The 20983-nt window shown below is 43.9% G+C and overlaps 2 protein-coding genes across 5 annotated transcripts in view; one reads left to right on the top strand and one right to left on the bottom strand.

The window, feature by feature from the left end:
• Positions 1-7631, top strand: part of UCK1 (uridine-cytidine kinase 1) — a 33992-nt gene extending 26361 nt beyond the window's left edge. The window contains exons 5-7 of the mRNA XM_075185266.1: positions 128-222; positions 3609-3657; positions 4566-7631. Of these exons, the coding sequence (XP_075041367.1) occupies positions 128-222; positions 3609-3657; positions 4566-4747 (326 nt within the window). The 3' untranslated portion in view covers positions 4748-7631. The remainder of the gene's footprint in view (positions 1-127; positions 223-3608; positions 3658-4565) is intronic.
• On the bottom strand, positions 7188-20708 carry POMT1 (protein O-mannosyltransferase 1). Of its 4 annotated transcripts, XM_075185262.1 has the most exons (20): positions 20093-20573; positions 19120-19262; positions 18347-18453; positions 17542-17592; positions 17047-17193; positions 16782-16893; positions 16615-16680; positions 16449-16542; positions 16218-16373; positions 14828-14958; positions 13733-13828; positions 13558-13650; positions 12717-12813; positions 12181-12273; positions 11474-11594; positions 11227-11324; positions 10238-10351; positions 9678-9804; positions 9346-9523; positions 7188-8565 (listed from the first exon to the last, which is right to left on the bottom strand). In XM_075185262.1, the coding sequence occupies exons 1-20, from the start codon at positions 20222-20224 to the stop codon at positions 8391-8393; spliced, it is 2331 nt and encodes a 776-aa protein (XP_075041363.1). In that variant the 5' UTR covers positions 20225-20573; the 3' UTR covers positions 7188-8390. The 4 variants fall into 4 exon arrangements, with proteins under 4 accessions (XP_075041363.1, XP_075041365.1, XP_075041362.1 ...); XM_075185264.1 differs by having other exon boundaries at positions 16218-16542; positions 20538-20708; XM_075185261.1 differs by having other exon boundaries at positions 16218-16542.
• Positions 20709-20983: the final 275 nt, after the last annotated feature.

Raw genomic sequence — 20983 nt, 5'->3', positions numbered from 1 at the left:
ATAATATATGTATATATTATTATTATTATTTGAGGGTTAGTCTGTCTATAACATAACTTGCACTCCCATCGCTGCTTAATATAAATAATCAATGACGAAGCTATTCACCAGGCTGTTTATCTCCCAGTTCTCCGGGACATGAAGCGGGGGAGAGACCTGGAGCAGATTCTCACGCAGTACACCACCTTCGTCAAACCAGCATTCGAAGAGTTTTCTCTGCCGGTAATATTGTCTATATACTACACCCCTATTATATTTCTTCCCTATTGCTCCCACCCTCTCAGCCACCACGTCACCAAAACCCGCCACATGTCTCCCTTCCTTTCTTTTTTTTTTTTTTAACAAGTAATTGTATTTCCGTGTTACCTCATTAGCATACATTGTTTAACTTCTGTCAATGGTCTGTTTATTATGAAAGATGTCTTAAACCTAAAGTAACGCATTTAAGATCATTTTATTCCATTATATGGTCTAACTCGCTGCTACAGAATAACCCCCTTATACATTAATATAAAAGGAAGACACATGTCTGCATTGGTAACCTCTGTTCTTTGGCTATTTGTGTTTGTTAAAGGAGGAACTAAAGTTGTTAATTCACTTTCCCATGTGTTACATTCAGTAGCGCTACCTCCACGAGGAACGGAGGTCTCATCATGCAGGACTTCCCCCTTCCCAGGCACAACACTAGTTATCCAGTCATAGCTCAGTGTTCTTAGGTAGTGGTGGACCTAGATCAAGTCCTGTAGGTCTGCATTTCAGATTTAATTTATTGATTTTGCAGAACCCAAGCTCCCTAGGTGGTCACAATGGATGTAAATCTTCCTCTCCTCATCACTCTTCCCTTTCGGAAATCCTGAAAGGGAAGATATTGGTGAAGAGCAAGAAGATTCAGGCTCTGCCTGAAGAACTAGTTCCAAATGGCAGTTAAGTGACTGCAGTGCTACACAATGATGCCAATTATTTTATTTTTTTTGGTGCTGTTCCACCATAGTGGTTTAAGGGTATGGTTACCAAAAAGGACAAGCCACTCTGTCCCATTTTGGATTTGTTTTTCTAAGGAATGAAAGTGGAATTGCTTTGCTTTTCCACATCCATGGCACAGGGGAATACCTTTCCTTCATTGACATACCGATCTGCCAGCAACACCTTTCTGCCTCTCAACAAAGAGACTATTTATGAAGGTAATATTTATGGTCATGGTGTCCCTCTGGCTAAAGGGTGTAGCACTGATCCCCTACCTAGACAACCTTCTAATCAAGGCTCTGTTTTGGGAGAACGCGGCGCACCTAAGTCTAACTTTAGCCACTCTAGTGTCCTTTAGCTGGTTAATCCACTGCCAAAAATCTTCCCTAATTGCTTCTCGGAGAATGCCTTTTCTGGGTCTGGAAGTCGACAACCGCCCTAGGCCCCAAAGTCTTCCTTCCTCCATGGTATGTCTGTAGTCTTTGTGTCAGAGCTTTGAGCCAGTACGAGAGTGTAAGCGGGTTCTTTGACTAGTGACGACCTTTAAGGCCATTCCTTTTGCCCAGTTCCACACCAGTGACTCCAGCGGTGAAATTACTGCCTCCTTGATTGGCCATTACCTTGTCCCCAAATCTGCAAGCATCCTAGTGGATGTTGGATCGCACACTCTCTAATAGCATCCCAGGTTTGAGCTCTGTCATAGATTCTTTCGCGGTTTAGGGCCCCTGGTCCCTAAATGTCTAGCAACTTCTCATAAATATCCTCTAATCTCTTTCCAACTGAAACACGACCCTGGAGGGTCACCTGATGCAATAGGTCAACTCCTCCCGGTAGCTTAAGGCTCCAAGGATTCTGTTCTGGGAAGAAGTGCAAGATCTTGGCCGCTCACATCCTGGGACTTAAAACCTGGCTGATCTGTAACCATTGGATCTGGTTGAATGGATTCTTTACGCCGTAGTGTTTCAGCAACTCACCTTTAGTTGGGGAACACCCAACGTAGATCTCATGGTGTCTCATCACAAAGTTTCACTGTATCAGGACACTCTAGCTGTGGGCATTGAAATCATAATCACTATCAACTGCTCTATCTCCACTACCTTTCCAGACATGATTCCACTGCTAATCAAGAGGGTCAAACAGAAGGCAGTCTTCACAATTCCCATGCCCAGGACTCGCTCAGGAGGATGTAACTCATACACTTCCTGCTTCTCCTGGACCTACTATCTCAAGAACTGATACCCTTGGAATTCTTATTTCCCTTGGTGTGTACGGGAATCCTACGCGCCTGGGCTCTTGACGTTCCCGCGGTTGGTCTTTGACTTGGATTGAGCCTTAATTTCTTAAAAGTTCAAGTTTTTGTGCTGGTTGGTTTCTCCGTGTTGATCCCCTCTGCCAACGAGGTATGATTTTTCTTGTAAGGTGTACAAAAAAATATACAAACACCTTCATTAAGTTATACAGCATCCATGCAGTGGAGTCAGGAGGAGTCCATTCTCGGTGTTATTTATCTAGCTTGTTGCCTTCTGTTTGTTGAATTTCTTTGTAGATGACTGTTGTTACCATCTTTGATCTTCAGTTCTCAAGTTTTCTATAAGATGGACTGGATAGTTAGACACTAAGGAAGGAAAAGTTGACTCTTCCTGAAGGTTAAGCTCCTGAAGACAGGGCCCATACCCCACAGCTCCTGTGTCCTCCAATGAAATACCCCAGAAAAGGATTTAACAGAGTACAAAAATCAACTGATCCTTAAGCTGTGCTGTTTGTACCACATTATTCCATGCTAGCCATGTGTGCAGCTTACATCAACGTGGAAAATGTCTGCTACATATTGCTGCCTCTGTCCACGGCACTGCACAGGGATCAATTGATCTCTAGTCTGCGGGATTTCACCTGTTGTATACTTGAGAGAGGACTGCAACTCAGCAATGCGGCAAGACCCTGCGGGCTCTTTCAAACAAGCAGTGTTGTATAATTTGCTTGAGGTCTTCAACAAGAAATGTAAATTTGAGCAAACCTCCCTGAAAATAACTGCACACCTCTGCTGTTCAAACCAGTGACAGTAGAGACTGCAGGTCACAGTAAATGACAGGATCATTCTGGACTAACCTGCTGTTTCTGCTGCCACTGTCAACGAATCCGCCAGGCAAATCTTACTTGATCCGGTTCTCAACTGTTCTTAGGCCTCATCAACAGTGTATGTGTTGTGAAACTCTTCACAGGAGAAGTGGCTGAATCAGATAACTAGGACCCTAATAATTCATGACAGATCTACAAAACTTGCCCCATAGTTCAGGCCCTAGAACGAAAATTCATCTAAGCATGACGAGAGGATGTCTCAAAACCTCATGTGGATTATTTGAGAACTGGGGTATATTTACTAAACCGTGGGTTTGAAAAGGTGGAGATGTTGCCTATAGCAACCAATCAGATTCTAGCTATCATTTTGTAGAATGTTCTAAATAACTAGATCTGATTGGTTGCTATAGGCAACATTTCCACCTTTTCAAACCCACGGTTTAGTAAATATACCCCCTGTAGTTTATCAACCTGCTATTTATTGCTATGAGTTACAGCTATTCTCACCATCTTATTAATTATCTTATTTTGCTGCAGTAATCTGAGCTTTTTATATTCTCTTTTACTAGACTAAAAAGTATGCAGACGTCATCATTCCGCGTGGAGTGGATAACATGGGTGAGTTGGTGCTTCCTGTGCACTTAGGGGATTGTCCTGAAAGTGGTGTATCGTTATTGCTAACCAGGAGCTGTAAGTCTCTGTCAAGTGAAGAACTGAACCTTCATACGACTTTGTTATTGGCTTGTAAATAACATTCTGAAACTTTTACATTGCTTTTTAGCAGTATATTTATAGTCAGGCTGTTGTTTACCTGGGATACGATTTCTACTGTGCTATATGCATCGGATAGGTAGTTCGAAAACCTTGTTAAGTCGTCACACATTAACATATGCCTCAAGTCCAGGTATGGACCAAAGGTCGAATGCATGTAAACATATAGATCATTGATGCCTATGGTATATGCATACTTGATGCACGCTGGACCATGTCCTTCTTGTCTTATTGTTCTATGATTCATTTTGGAAGCGTGTCTACGTGTATTGAGGAAATATGACACAGGCCCTCAGTTGCAACAAAAACTTCAGTGTGTGCACAGCCTAAAGAAGTCCAATCCAACAGTGCAGGTTTTCCAGGTCACATGTGACATAATTACACCACCTGTGGATCCGTTACAATGTGTCAGTCAGTAATGATTACACCTGTGCTCCAGCAAGGAGATATGGAAAACCTGCACTGTTAGGGCTCCCTGAGGACTGGGTTTGGAAAACACTAAAGCAAAATAAAATATAGACTATATTGAGGGAAGCTATTTAAATCCCATTATCTCTTCCACAATTTGGGCTGCTGATAGTAATTTTCTCATTCACTGATGTTGGTGGGGCTTTAAGCTGAATTCGGGCCAAGGGGTGTCATCAGTTGAGCACAAAGAAGGGATTTATAATATTTATAAAGGACACTGGTTCTCACTTTGTTGGTAATACTGTCAAATTCTACTGTCACAGCTGGTTTTGTTGCCTCTTCCCCAGTTGCCATTAACCTGATTGTGCAGCACATACAAGACATTCTGAACGGAGACATCTGCAAGTGGCAACGAGGGTCCGTCAACGGACGATCGCAGAAAAGGACCTTGCAAGGACAGGGGGATTCTGGAGGGGTACTGGTGCCCGGCAAACGCACTCACCTAGAGTCCAGTAGCCGGCCACACTGAGCTGGGTCCATCAACAACCTTGCAGCCTGTGTTCTCCCACGTGGAGCCATAGTGCCCTGCCAAGATCTGACTCCTTACTGTTTATTTGTTGCAGCGACGAGGTATGGAAAGGAGGTGGGAGTTCTGCAGTCCATATGGTATATACATAAATATCTAGATTTTTTTTTTTATTATTTCTTATACCGGTAATGTAAAATCTTATTTTTACATGTTTAGTACAGAAGACATTGGAGGGAAAGAAGTTTATTTATGAATACAGCTGGGACGTAGATCCCAAAGATAAAGGGAGCGTACCCTTTATTTAGATTAATGTAATCAATGTCTCCTCAATACCCACAGCTCACAGTGCTGTAAATGCTTCAGAATATGGATGAAATTTTGGTTCAACCTCATCATGACCAGAGTTATTCTGTATATTGGGAACCGGATCCATTTGCAATGTGTCCAGTTTGTGTGGAACAGGGTTTTGTTTTTTTACATGAGCAAATTTTAAATTGGATGTTTTAATAACGGGAAACCCCAGTAACTTACTAGTTAAATAACATTTTTTTTTGGTCATCTTAATTTTTTGTATTAAGGGTAATTCCCAAAGAGACTTCAGTAGGCTTTAATATTGAAAACATCTTCGGTCCAGTTTATATTGTTGCTGGATTTGTATTTGAGAATTCAGCAGCATCTATGAAAGTGTAAGACGTGCTGCTACATTAATGCCCGTACTCCAGGTAGATGTCTCTTCCTATTGCACTACAGAACCCTGTCCCTGAGTTTTCCCTAAATTAGCTTTTATAGGAAGAGAAACGTCTGCATAACATGAAGTCTGTAAATATTTTTTTTTTCCTATTTTAAAGGTCACCCTTTAAATTCAGATGTAAGTGATATATTGGGAAAGATTCAATTGCCGGCAATGTGCCAGCAAGTACGGTAGAATTCTCAGCTCATTTTCCATCGCGGGGGTGTCTCCTGGGCGTTTCAGAGCCCCCTTGCAGCTCGTTAAATTTTCCCCATAATCTTACACTTGTGTTTTATAGGAGAATGACCATGTTCTTCCACTTAAATGATAGCTTTGATCAAAATCTTCTTTTGTAATGTTTGTAACATAGAATGATTGAACAGGACAATGTATTATTGGAAAATCTGCATAATACTTGTTTTATATATATATATATAGATATATAGAGATTTCCGGCACAGGCTAAAGACCTCCATAAAATGCAGCAGAAACAGTGACACCTACTGGTAATTACAAGAGCCTACATTCTGAGAGCAGCCGCTTTCAAACATGAGAAATAAAATTATGCAGATTTTCAAATAATATAATGTGTAAAGCTCAGCTGTATGTTCCTGGTAACCTTTAACTGCACCTTAACGATATAGTTTGTGTGAATATTCACGTTTGTATAAGCTATTACCCGTTTACTTTGGACTTAAGTAAGCAAAGTGGAGCCATTGGAATGACTGTTTGATCTAGCCCCAGTTCTCTTATTGTCCAGGCTTTACCCACCACGTCAATAACAGTCCAAAGAGACATAGGTTGACTAGTGTGCAGCTATCTTATTTCTAAGCACAGGTAGAGGATAGATATATAATTATTCCTGCCACTGAGTAACAAACATGAAGGAGCTGGCCACTCGGTACTACCGTAGCAGTGCACACTGGCAAAGTACCCAAATAGTGGCTAACCCCTCTTCTTCAGTCTTCCAGTCCAGATCATAGAAAGCCTGACAGCGGTGCAGACCACACCCCTCACTGAGTCAGCCAGCGATCGCCCCCCAAATTTGAAAGCAACCTTAATAGTTTGCTTAGCTTTTCACATATAGCCACAACAACTGGATCCCCAGGCAGGGGGCAGGACTGAATAACATCAGGGTCTCACTGTGCATTTACTGATAAACTTTCTAATGACAGGAAAATGTCTTAAAGTGGACACCCCCTTCAGAATCAATCCCACAGCCCTGCCATTAAAACATGGTGAGTAACAGTCATTCCTATAGCTCCATGATGCTTCCAGGCTCCAGTGCTGAACCTATAATTATATTCTCTGTCTTGTTTAGTTTCATAGCATGGCCGCAGCTTGGAACTTATATCAAGACCGTAGTGATGTGTATCAGTCGGTCTACCTCGATGGGGTAGGACAGACTCTGTTCCTGCTGTATATATTTCAGTTCACTTTATACAGCAATTGTGTTGCATATTAGCACTTTGCTTTTTAGCTAGGGAGGAGGTGGCTCTTTAAACGGTGGTAAACCAGCCCAGGGCATGCTGGATCTTGTAGTTTGGGCAAGGAGCGGCTCTCTAGCCGTTACACTATCTGCTTTAGATAGAATGGTCAGTATTTCTTATGACTGAACTCGAGTCACATGTCGTCTGCACATTTTCATCCATTTGTATAGATCTCATTATCAATATTTCATATTCCTCGCACTAATACACCAGTCTCCTATTAGGTGCCCTATTATTTATTCAACAGAATAACGTGAAAAAGAAAAGTTAGTAGCACGTTTTAGTAGATGAATAATAGTTGTGCATAGATCGAACCTGTTTATGTATAAAAATTGTCATTCGCTGCTTCCTACTGGGAAATAAACGGTGTTGGTCGACCAGAAGCACTTTTACCAACAAGCAAATCTTTCAGTGTCCATTGCTGTGACCCAGCGAGTCATTTCTTTGTAAAGACTGTTATATTCTTGTAGCACTGTTTGAAGTATTTTATATTGGTAGAAACATCAATAAACCAGTGGTCCCTTCCAGGATTCAGAACGGCCTTTGTAATGTAACGTTCCGTCAGTATTCTGAATGTTTTCTGCTTATAGAGGTCGTATGATGCTTTGTATGTCTTCTACATTGCACTTCAATCATTTTCATTAAAATGTAAAACATTGAACAAGTTTTATTTCGTCATTAAGCACCATTCCTGTGTCTGTTTCCTCGTCTTCTCCTCAAGCCATCCAGCTATAAGGATTTCCTTAAAGTGTGCAATTGGACATTTTATAGACTGGACCAATATTCAAGAATTCAGTTATGTCACAGATTCCTAGTACTTTAATTGGCTGCTTTCTCACAGTGTATTTCGGTGACGGTAATAGTCCCCCTTGAGTAGACAGGATTTTTAATGCATATTGGTGCAGCCACCAAGATGGCTGCCTCTAGGATGTACACCGTAACCCTGTTCTGGGCCAGTAAGTACGCTAACATCTTCTCATAGATCAGTGCCTGCCTGACTGACTTGTCCCGATGCCTCACATCTGGTTTTTGGTCCATCAACTAGTCGTAATTTCTTCCCTCCTTGCGATATCGCACCACAGTGCCACCCACAGGTTAATAGATGTATGTACAGTCATAGTGGTTGCTGGTGAAAAGGAGTCAACAACATCCATGGATGGTTGTGACCTACGCTGGTTGATTGCACTAGGCTAGCACTTTGGTGTCGTAATCAGGAGGCTACTTATTGCCCTCTTCTGGTCTATAACCTACCATTCTTCTAGCTAAAAAAAAAAAACCCATCCGAGTTCCTTCCATCCAATCTTAAACTATAACAATTAGGCCGCTCTGACCACCTGACGGTGGTGTAGAGCGTCAATCTATTCTGCAGCCATTTGTAACTTGTACGGGTTCTTATTCTGCTACCTGGAACAGGGGCAAAGTGTCACTGCTTCCTGATGAGTATGTCCCAAGTGTCTTTCCACCGTAGACTCTTTAACTCCGCCGGTGACAGTGGGGGGTCGCCGTAGGTCAGCGGGCTAAGCTTGCTGTACGTCAGGACTACACTGGACATCCACACCAGCAGGAGGGCAGAAAATGTATTCTGTAAAGCGTCAGATCTGAAAACAACAGGGCAGGATTGAATAGAACACCACACGTACAGAATGCTCTATATTTTATACATTAGTGGTTCCAATAACAGTAGCTGGAGGGTATTCTGTATGGAAGGAATCTGACTATACAATCAGGGCTGTTCCTGTCACACGGAAAAGGTGAGAACCTTAACTCAATCAGTCACTGCGATCCTCCTTCCCGAGAGAGAGGAAGAGATCTCTGACAGTGGCAGGGGTGGAAAGAGAGGGAAGGAGTACCACAGTGACTGATCTCTTCCCAGGTAGGAGGATTGAGGTGACAGACAGGGAGGGAAGGAGATGTGACCGTTACCACGATCCTCCATCCTGGGAGAGAGAGAGAGTGGGAGCTGACAGGTTACAATTCGAGGGAGATTCAATTGCCAGGCACGTGGCACGGATATCGCGCAGAACACTTTGCTGGCACTTACAGTAGGAATCTCCGCTCATTTTCCCTTGCACCTCTCTGCGGTGAAAGGAAAAATTAGCAGAAATTTCTGCCAAATCTCCACCGCAAGGTGTCTTGCGGATATTCCGGAGACACATTGCAGCTAATTGAATCTCCCCCTTTATGTAGAATCACAAAGAAATGCAGCAATGGTAAAAAATAAATCTCTGCAATGGGAAAGAAAATGCATTTCTGTCTGCAACGTGGGATCAATGTCAGTGATATATAATCAACCACAGCTAAACTTATAATGTGACGTCCACATAACCCATTCCTTATCGCCCTCTCACATGCTCTAGAGTAGAACATACTACACTTACCTGATCAGGTGCTGGTGCGTGTGCTCAAACAGTGGGGGCAGCAGCAGAATCTGGCAGGTCAGAGCAGGTAGGTAGTGATACAGGAAGAGGGTTTTCTCCATCAAGAAAAAGGGCAAATAATTCACAGCCCACCCTCCAAGACACAAGATCCCGGTCAGCTGGAGGGCCTGCCAGGAACCTAGAGGCCAAACAAATGGTAAGATATATGGATTCAGGCTCACATACAATGATATTGATGATTAGGACACGTGAACTGGTGAATGTTCTGCTACAATGGAAGTTTACATATAGAACCGATTACATCTGTGACATCACCAGTGTCCTACTCAGACCTTGTGGAATGTCGTAGATGGCTCTGCGCCGGCGCAGCAAGTAGTACAGGAGCAGCGCGGTGTATACCGCAACACCGACGTTGGCCGAATACCAGATCACGGGGTTACCCAAGAGCTGGATCTGAGCCTGCAAAAGATGAGTATTACATTACAGCTGTACCGGGTACAAGCGGAGGACATTCCTGAAAACTAGGACAAGGGTGCTGTGATCCACAGCAATCAGACTATTGCTTTAAGTTTCAACAGTACTAGAAAAATAACAGTCAGAACCTGGTTGGTTGTTAGGAGTCACAACATCGCTTTTCATAAATATCCCACCATTGAGTGTTCAATGATCGCCCCATAATACAATATATAAAGACAACATATCACAGGTCTGTGAACCTTCCCATAGCACAAGGACGAAGGGCATGGCCTTGTAGACTCGTGAGTATAGAAAAGATATTTTGTACATGGAAACTTGTATCTTCTGATAACATTTAAAAAAAAAAAAAAAAACAACTAAAGATCAGTTAGAAAAAAAACCCCCACAAATGATGCATTGGCCAATGCCCACTCACTGTGCTCTTGGGATGAAGCCAGTAGGCGATGCTGGTGTCTAGTGTGACCCAGGCCAGCGGGGATGAGCTGTACTTGTGTTCTGGGCTGTCACTCCTCATCGTCAGTATCTTCCACTACATAGACAGGAACAGCAATGATCATATGTTCGGTCTGACATCGTCTAGGACAGTGTTGGCTAACCTGTGACACTCCAGGTGTTGTGAAACTACAAGTCCCAGCATACACTTCCAGCAATAAGCTGCTATATGTTGGCAAAGCATGCTGGGATTTGTAGTTTCACAACACCTGGAGTGTCACAGGTTAGGCAACACTGGTCTAGGACACAGCTCACGTGTCCACGGTTGAACGTATTATAACTGTAGCCTTTTAAACTATTATAAATGCTGAGTTTATACAGAATGGGAAAAAAAATATGCTGCTCCCTTTGAACCAAAACCCAGAAATCTCACAGATTTACAAGCATGTTTTCCACTTATGTCACCAGAAAGCAACTCGTAATGTTCCAAGAGGTACAAAATTCAGTGCTCTGAACAGACATCAATTCTCTGCGCCCTCCACAGAAGAGCTTTCAAACTACAGTTCTCGAATACAGCAACAGCTCATGTTTTCAGGATTTCTCCAGTGGGATTATTACTGACCCAAACAGAGTAACTCACCTGTCCAGGAATAAAGGACACACCAGCTGTTGGGGTACTTGAGGGCCGTAGTTTGACCGAATACTCCACAGACACTCTCTCTTCACAGCGAGAGCTGATAGAATGTGGTTCAGCTCCTTCCCATTCTGTACTTATAGGGGAAGGAGTGAGGACATCTACACAACTGTCACTAGGAGGAGACCGGCTGTCAGTACAACAGATCACCAATGCAGCGTGATCTAGAATTATTAGTTGATATCAATCAGGAGATCTATGTAAAAACGTCCTACAACAAGTTGAAGTTTCATGATAAAGATACTGGTCTGTCTTATAAATTGCAGAAAATAAGGTACCTGAAGCTCCCAAAATCGAGCCATGAAGCTGAGGTTCCTCCCCACATCCATCTGAGCTGGTGTGTGCAATTCCTGCTCTAACTCAGATTGCTCCTGGCCTACAGGGGGCAGAAGTGTTCGAGAATAAACTCTATAATGATGAGATACTGTGAGACAGTTGAGATGAATCATATTGCGATATGGCACAAGAGACATAACAGACACAAACACATCATTACTACACACAACCATTGTACTGTGCACTTACTCTTGCCGTATCGGTGTTCCTCCACGTTCCACACCAAGCTTGGGTGATAGGTTTTGGCCAATTTGTCACCTACCACTTCTAGCTGCCTGTAGCCCCAGTCTGGTAATGCCGATCCACTGAGCTAGAACAGAGCGTACAGGAACGTCATGGTGAACGTAGACCAGCAAGGATAACAGGAAAAGCAGCAATTAGGTCCAAACCACACCAAAGACCCCATGTGGGTTCCCTACTCTATACTTTTAGTTTGTGAGGTCATAAAGTCTTCCCGCCACTGAATGCAGAAGCACACTACTATCTTTATGCATTGAGAACACAGAATTTAAGTGCCTTAAAACTGAACCAATCCGTTACAGGCCCTCTGATTACACCCCCCATGCTGTGACTGACGAGAGAGACAGAGGGCTAGATTTACTAAGCTGCGGGTTTGAAAAAGTGGGGATGTTGCCTATAGCAACCAATCAGATTCTAGCTGTCATTTTGTAGAAGGTACTAAATAAATGAAAGCTAGAATCTGATTGGTTACTATAGGCAACATCCCCACTTTTTCAAACCCGCAGCTTAGTAAATCTAGCCCAGAGACTGTGTTCTTAATAACTGAGCCTCCTATGACGTAAACTTCTTGCGGACTGTCCCTGCTGAGTACATTTATAGGAAATCTTGTCACCTGCGTATCAGGTATGGCTACAGGCATCACTTTATCCTCTTACCTTCAGTGCTGCTGAAGTATTTACATGAACCAGCTTCACCTCAGACAGAATGGTCTTCCAGGTGTCTCTGTCAGTCTCCCGATTTACAATCTCCTGTAAAGGATACAGAAATGGCAGACAGTAAACAGGGAATCCCATGTGCACAATTCCTGCATTGGTGACAGGACCACTCTAGGGGGGAATACACATCACTATACAAGGAGTAAAACAACTTATTGCAGTTACTGTTTTGCTATGCAGCCTCCTTCACCTTCAGGCGTCACCGTTGCTCTTGCAGTTTAAAAAGAGATATTACTATAAACAGGCTGGCTTTCAGCAACAGTGACCTCTGCAGGCTATGCCAGTGTACTGTACGACCAAGTGTTACACTGATTGGTGCATAAGAATTGAAGTGTCCACTACAAGCAACTGGTGTTCACTTATTTTAATCAGAAATATACCAGGGTGCACACTACTTCACGAGTTGCGATGGAGAGGTTGTATATCTCTATGGCTGCATTCACACCCTCTTTCCTGGTTCAAAAGCTGACACTCACCACCTTCCAAAGTGTCTGTGCTGGCATTGAGACATTGTAGTCGATATAGCAGGAGATTTCTTGGGCGTATGGAGAAAAAGGGGCAGCTACGTCATGACTGGAATGAAAAAAAAAATGAATGTAAAATTATTGCAATCACAGAAGGCAAAAACTATGTGGGGCAGCACGGTGACTCAGTGGTTAGCACTTCTGCCACACAGCACTGGGGTCATGAGTTCAATTCCCGACCATGGCCTTATCTGTGAGGAGTTTGTATGTTCTCCCCGTGTTTGCGTGGGTTTCCTCCGGGTGCTGCGGTTTCCTCCCACACTCCAAAAAGCATACTGGTAGGTTAATTGGCTGCTAACAAAATGACCCTAGTCTGTGTGTGTCTGTGTGTTCCTCTCTCTGTGTGTCTGTGTGTGTGTGTTAGGGAATTGAGACTGTAAGCGCCAATGGGGCAGGGACTGATGTGAGTGAGTTCTCTGTACAGCGCTGCGGAATTAGTGGCGCTATATAAATAGATGATGATAATGATGATGATGAACTACGCATGTACACTAAAAGTCTGTAATCATAAAAGGATCTAAATACAGGTAATATTCCCTATAAGTTGTAATAGTCACAACGCCTCCGCACAATGTATCTATGGCACAACCAAGCCTTGCGCATCATGGAGAGAATTCAGTAAAACCTAGTGAATTTATATACGAAGTGGGTGAATGTACAGATGCTATGATAAACGATTTCCACAATAGGGCCAGCACGGCTGTAGTGCCCTTACACTCATAGCACCCAATACCTCGCTATATACAAATACTATGTACGGCCAACACAAAGGATGTATACTCGGTACACATACGTGTTGAGGAAGCGGGCTGTCATTCCATGTACCAGCTGTACGGTGTCTCCGTGACGCACAGCGCGTGGCGGAGAGCTGACAACCATTTCCTGCCTGGATGATTAACAACACAGTAGTTATCAGCAGTTTTGTTTGCGTTAAACACAACCCCACAACCCCTCCACTGCGCAGTTACCGAGTTGGGTCCTTGACAATCCACCAGTTATTGACATCTTTGTATGGATAACAGGTGACCTGCTGCTGGTGAGAGCTCCCGCGCCCTCCCTCGTACCTACACAAGGGAGATTAGTGAGTACTACGTACACAAAACGGCCACCGGTAAGATACAATGAGACAACACAACTTGTTCATGATAAGAAAACATGATTGTAATGTGAGAGCTGCATTCTCCCCCATACCCAGGAAACTACCTGTGGTTACACTGAGTGATTAAACACCTGCGGGTATATTTACTAAACTGCGGATTTGACAAGGTGGAGATGTTGCCTATAGCAACCAATCAGATTCTAGTTATCATTTATTTAGTATGTTCTACAAAATAATAGCTAGAATCTGATTGGTTGCTATAGGCAACATCTTCACAGATTATGTTGTCAGCCAGAGCTCAACAAGTGGCCCCCAGCTTTTGTCTGTGGCACCTAGAAGTCTGGACTTCTACTGCAGGATATCTTCTTGTTAACATATCACAGTCCACCCAGTCCACAGTCCAACAACACTTAATAGCATAGAATTGTGCTCTCTGGGATAATTAGAAGGTTAAAAAAAAGAATTGTACGTATACGTTGGGTTTATTTTCCCCATTCCCCAAGGTCGGTCAAATCACATGGACCCAAATCATTCTACACGAAGAACCTTATTGTTCTCTATTGATGTATTTATTAACATTAGTGCTTAGACTTCGATTATAGTGAGACAGTGCCCCCATTATTGGGAAAACAACATCTTTTGAAGAAATCCGCTCTTAGACATCAGAATTATAAAGAGCTGTTCAAAACAAATATGTTTAAAATGATAAATGTTTCAGTGCAGAGTCCCTTTTACTGAGTGTAATTCACTATGCAGTCAGGAAGGCAAAATTAATGGGCCACTAAAGCTAAAATACCTTAAATAAAAAGAGCAGCCTATACCATGTAAAGGATTTGGGAGTATCAGGACTGACGACATTGAATATAAGATTATAAAACCATATTTATTTTGCTCTTTAAGCCACTTGAACAGCAGTGACAGCACCCCCATATGACGGTCAGTGGAAGGGTCAGCCTATACTCACATTATGGGGTAAGTGTTCTTGTGCGAGTGTAGCCAGCACGGCACAGGTTTACCGACGGTGTTCCGGAGAGTGATCTGCGAGCCGAAGACCACCTCCAGCGGCTGACCTTGGGTGATCCGAGCCAGGCCGCCCTGGGAAAATTTTATTCAAAAAGATTCAAGGCTTTCTTTATCATACAACGTTGGTACACACATTGTATATTACATACGAACGCTTCTAATACAGGGGCGGACATATCCCGGGATCCAGGTAGCCTGATGCATCTAAAGAATAACCACTGGTGCCAACCTATCGCATTCCTAATAGTGTTTCCTGGCTACGTAAAATCTCTTTTCTGACGGCTCAATTCTACTTTGAATTAATTTGTTCCAATACATTATCTAGACCGGCGGTTCCAAAGGGGTGCCGCGGCGCTGTCACTGGGGTGCCGCGGGTCAGCCATAGAAAAAAGAAGGAACACAGAAACTTACCAATCCGCGCGGCACCGGGACCCAGCAGCCTCCTCTCTCTCGCAGCTGTCACTGAATATCGACGTCCGGCGCCCGGCGGATTGGTAAGTTTCTGTGTTCCTTCTTTTTTCTATGGCTGGCGCCTGGCGCGGGGCAGAGTGAGAGCGATCGTGGCAGAGGAGGGGGACAGAGGGCAGAGGAGGGGGGGGGGCAGAGGGCACAGGCCGGGGACAGAGGCCAGAGGAGGGGGACAGAGGCCAGAGGAGGGGGACGGAAGGCACAGGAGGGGGACGGAAGGCACAGGAGGGGGACGGAAGGCACAGGAGGGGGACGGAAGGCACAGGAGGGGGACAGAGGGCACAGGAGGGGGACAGAGGGCACAGGAGGGGGACAGAGGGCACAGGAGGGGGACAGAGGGCACAGGAGGGGGACAGAGGGCACAGGAGGGGGACAGAGGGCACAGGACACAGGAGGGGGACAGAGGGCACAGGACACAGGAGGGGGACAGCGTGACAGAGGGCAGAGGAGGAGGAGGGCAGAGGAGGGGACGTGAGAGGGCAGTGTGCCTGAATGCAGAGTGGGCAGAGTGTCTGGATGCAGAGGGGCATTTTTGCACACAACTAAATAAGTATTTCTGTCGTGACCTAAATACTTAATACAATTTTTTGACCAACCTACTTCTAAAACAGGACTGCTCAGTAATTATTTTGGAGGGGTGCCTTGAAAAAATTTGGAGACTCTAAGGGTGCCGCGAACTGCAAAAGTTTGGGAACCACTGATCTAGACCATTTAAAGAACCGCACAGATAGTAAGAGACATATTGGCTTATATTATAAGAGCAACAACAACATGTGACTTGTATTAGTAGCTCTGTGTATATGATAACTGGTGTCTAAATATTAGCAGCTCTTTAACGCATCATCTAGAACAGAATCAGTTACCTCCAGACTGGCTTGGAACGCACTACTCATGATATGGTCATGGGGCCCAGAGCGGGTCAGTATGGACAGGTGTACGTAGAACATGCCCAGGTAGAAAGCCGCAGGAACCAGCAGCAGAGCCAGGCACCGTGCTCCCAGGTGGACCACCACTGAAATCTGCAAGAGAGAGTGGGAAGATAAAGGCGATGCCAAGGGGCACGGGGCGATCAGTCTGCTGTAACAGGTACGTACGTTGGACAGTGTGCGGTCACCGATCAGCTGCCAGCTGTGCACCCCAGCAACGCCTAATATCAGAAGGTAGGAGAAGAGACCCGTGTACTTCACCCTGAGCACAGGAGATGGGTGTTACAGCGAGATAATCTCAGGAGGAGAGGTGAGGAGAGGACACGTTACTTACCCCACCGCCAGGGAGCAGGAGACACCGGTGAGGATCAGCCAGAACCACCAACGCACGGAGAAGGGGCTGCAGAGGAAAGACTCTGCCTTTATTACAGTCTATTCTGACTGTTCCTGAGCTGCTACATACAGTGTGATATAAGACTGGTGCTAGAGGTATAAACTAACCTCATTTGCTGATAACTATGAAACTTCAGGTAAGACAGGACGGCCAGGAGGATGAAGAATATAAGTACAGACTCCAGCAGCATCAAGCGGGACTGTGTGATTAGAGCATTTTCTGAGATAGGAACATGATAAAGAGTAAAGACAAAGCAATGACAATAAGATTACTCATTACTCATATCAGCATGCAGTGACACAGCCTTGCTTTTCTGAGGAACAGCAGCTGAAGAGAGACACAGGGACAGAACACCGATACATTAACACTCACCAAACAGAACCAGGACGGCAGCTGCGGCTCCCGCCCACACAGAGAATCCCAGCTCCACCACTATCTGATAGGCCAGCGGGACACACAGCCCCCCGGACACAGCCGGAAGCAGGCGCAGGGACCAGACAGGGACATTACTGTTATATTCTACAGGAAGAGACCATGGACATCAGTTACACACTGAGCCAGCACCATGTGATATTATTAAACAGGTAAATATCGCCAAACTATAACAAAACTTGGAACTGTGTGTAACTTTTTGTGATCTAGGTACCAGATACTGTCCTGTGTAATTTGCCATGGAAGTGGTGAATATTATATTATAGAAAAATGCTTCAGCCATAATTACAGACTTCTCAATTATCTTTACAACAAGTACATGACATTTTGGTCAATACTACTTTCCAATTCCATTATAGAACATTATTTGTGTATTGTAATTGAGTCAGCTTGCCATAAGAGTTCACCTTTGCTTAGTCTTTTAATAGGACTGACCTGCTCCAATTCTGTTCCACGTGTAGTCACCATTAAACCCACCCAGATATCCTGTGGAAATAAGCAGAAACAATGACATAGAGAGTAGAACTTATATTAATCACTCTTTACGTATAAGCATAACAGAGCTACAGTTTAGCATAAAGTGCACATATCACCTACACACGGGAGGAAGACACTCAGCAGATTCATGAACGTCCAGTCTATCCATTCAGTAGAAACTAGTGACCTCACTGACACAGACATTGTGTGGTCTGAACCAATCATCGCGGAATGTATTATTAATTCAGTAGGAACCGATTGGCTCTCTCAGTGTAATGTAAGAGAAGTTCCAAGAAGTTCCTGGGCGGTCTCCAGGACAACGGAACAAATGGGTAGACGGGAAAAAACAAGTTAGTTAGGGGGTGGCTGTTACTTCCTCCTACTCACTGTTAACTCAAGTCTACAGTGCAATCCTGGGGCAGGACTACAATCAGCAGAAATAATGGAAGCGCAAAGGTTGATTGAACAACTTCCAGGTGGGGGTGGGGGTGTGTGTATGTATGTATAATAAAAATTATATATATATATATATATATTTTAGTGGTGCTACGGAAACGTGCACAATAATAATTGAACATACAGAATATAACTTCGCTCAAGCATCCCCGTTTCCATGTATGTATAAGAAACAGGAATGGAGACAGTGGTTCAGCACTAAACTTTGTGGGGGGGGGGGGGGGGGAAGCAGAAAAAAATACTAAATGCAAGTTTAATGTTCAGATGTATAGGTGATGGACACAGTGTTATAAGTAGATCTGCTTACCTCCCAAAGCCAAAAGCATGTGTCCTAAGGGGGGTCCACTATCATCCAAGAAAAATATACGTTTCATGTACAGAGATATGAACTGGCCATAATAAACCTCATCGAACCTGTGAAACAAAAGTTATTATAGAACAGCTGTATGTCTGACAGCCATGTGTGTAACCGGACTGAACAGTCGCTCCTCACAACAGAATTATGAGTAGCTCATTTGTTTTATTATACCTAGGAATGGACAGCATACACTACGTTCATTTAAATTAAACTTTATTTCAAAAATAATAGGTGCCTCAAACACTATTTCATGTCCGAGACTTACGGTAATTCAAAAATAAACAAAAAGGCAAGAGGACAGTAATTCAGCCCCAGTTATATGAATAACGTTTTCTGTACATAACACTACTTACAAAGAGGGTTCACTTAAACTTTAGGGCTGGGTTATCTGTTGTTGATACATTTAAACCCAGGCAACATATTAAAGGCATACTACACACTGTTAAACTTACTTCAAAATACCCGTTTACTTTATTATAAATGATAATACAAAGAAATGCACTGACCTAAGGGTAGGTTAGGACACACGGTTTAAGGCGGGTACTTACTAATATTAAAAGGTGGAGAGACACTGCTTTAGGGTGTCATTATTCTGGGATTAATTATTATTACTACACTTAACACTGGTCAGGATAAGAGACCAGGAGAGATGGGTTACTATGGAAACCACACACCCCTAAGAATCATAACATTCAATCAGCAGAGCTGGAGAAAGGACTCACACCACAGCTGGCGGGTAAGAAAGATTCCACAGTCGGCTTAGTATTCCCAGAACTGTCAGAGTCATCAGGATCAGATTGATTTCCAATGAAATAACAAAAGGGGGCTTTTGGGAGACAGACATCCTGCATGGGGATGAAGTAAGCTGCAACAGGAGACAAAGATAAAGAAACAAGCAAGGTACATATACAAGCTATTATTATCATCTGTTATCAGCCTGAGGAAAGACTGGCTGCAGGACCCTTCTATGCAATGACTGACAGGAAATCTGTAATGCACAGGAATATCCCCCCACCCCCATGATTGCAACATTATCTAAGGTATGTTCAGTTCTGCTATGCACCTTTACATATATATTTGTGAATGGTATTAGAATGTATGTTATAGAAGCCAGCTACAGTTACCAGCTGGTCAGTATTTTTACAGGTCTAGCCTGTGAAAGAAAAAAAAAAAAAGTACCAATGTTATTAATATGGCAGAAACATAACAGCAAAGGATGGTTACAGAAGGTTTAATAAACATAGGAATTGAAAACCTGCAGCTCTCTTTAGTGGAACTACAGGTCCCAGCCATACCCATGTGTCCTATAGTACATTGTTAGTTATACAGAACCATACCAGCTCTGCAGCTATCTGTTGTGGAACTACAGGTCCCAGCCGTGCACATGTGCCCTGCAGTACATTAGTACAGTTATACAGTGCTATATGTGCTCTGCAGCTCTCTGTTATGGAACTACAGGTCCCAGCCATGCCCCTGTACCCTGCAGTACATTAGTACAGTTATACAGTGCTATAATGTGCTCTGCAGCTCTCTGTTATGGAACTACAGGTCCCAGCCATGCCCCTGTACCCTGCAGTACATTAGTACAGTTATACAGTGCTATAATGTGCTCTGCAGCTCTCTGTTATGGAACTACAGGTCCCAGCCATGCCCCTGTACCCTGCAGTACATTAGTACAGTTATACAGTGCCATACCTGCTCTGCAGCTCTCTGTCGTGGAACTACAAATCCCAGCCATGCCCCTGTGCCCTGCAGCACATTAGTACAGTTATACAATGCCATACCTGCTCTGCAGCTCTCTGTTGTGGAACTACAGGTCCCAGCCATGCCCCTGTACCCTGCAGTACATTAGTACAGTTATACAGTGCTATACCTGCTCTGCTGCTCTCTGTTGTGGAACTACAAATCCCAGCCGTGCCCCTGTACCATGCAGTACATTAGTACAGTTATACAATGCTATATCTGCTCTGCAGCTCTCTGTTGTGGAACTACAAATCCCAGCCATGCCCCTGTGCCCTGCAGTACATTAGTACAGTTATACAATGCCATACCTGCTCTGCAGCTCTCTGTTGTGGAACTACAGGTCCCAGCCATGCCCCTGTACCCTGCAGCACATTAGTACAGTTATACAGTGCCATACCTGCTCTGCAGCTCTCTGGCAGCGATTCGTCACGTCTGAAAGGATTGCAGCTCGGCTTTTGCAGCCCGATTGTCACGTGATCCGAGAAACAGCACGGCGCAAGGCACAAACCATTATGTTCAAACACTAGAGGGCGCAGGTGAGTTGAGTGATGGAATTGTCGCTGATGTGCGTTAGAGCGGCCATGTTGTTGGTGTGAAACCGCAACTGCAGTAACTTTATGCGTATTTAGACAAGCACCCCCGTTTTTTGTCTGTGTAACACATCGCTGTTCACGTACGGACTGTCCTAGGGTGATCTATCGCCAGGGTACCATCAGTGTCAGGTAGCGCAAGTTCGAGTGACATCGCTGATTGCATTCTGGGGAGTGGACAGTAGGTGGCGCTTTAAGTAACAGATACATTATGCCAATATTGTAAAATATTTAAACGCATATTGGACAGAAA

The sequence above is a fragment of the Mixophyes fleayi genome, chromosome 9 (assembly GCF_038048845.1).
Source record: "Mixophyes fleayi isolate aMixFle1 chromosome 9, aMixFle1.hap1, whole genome shotgun sequence".
Lineage (NCBI taxonomy): Eukaryota > Metazoa > Chordata > Amphibia > Anura > Limnodynastidae > Mixophyes > Mixophyes fleayi.
The sequence above is the reverse complement of the archived record's forward strand: the minus strand, read 5'-3'. Positions and strand labels throughout refer to the sequence as shown.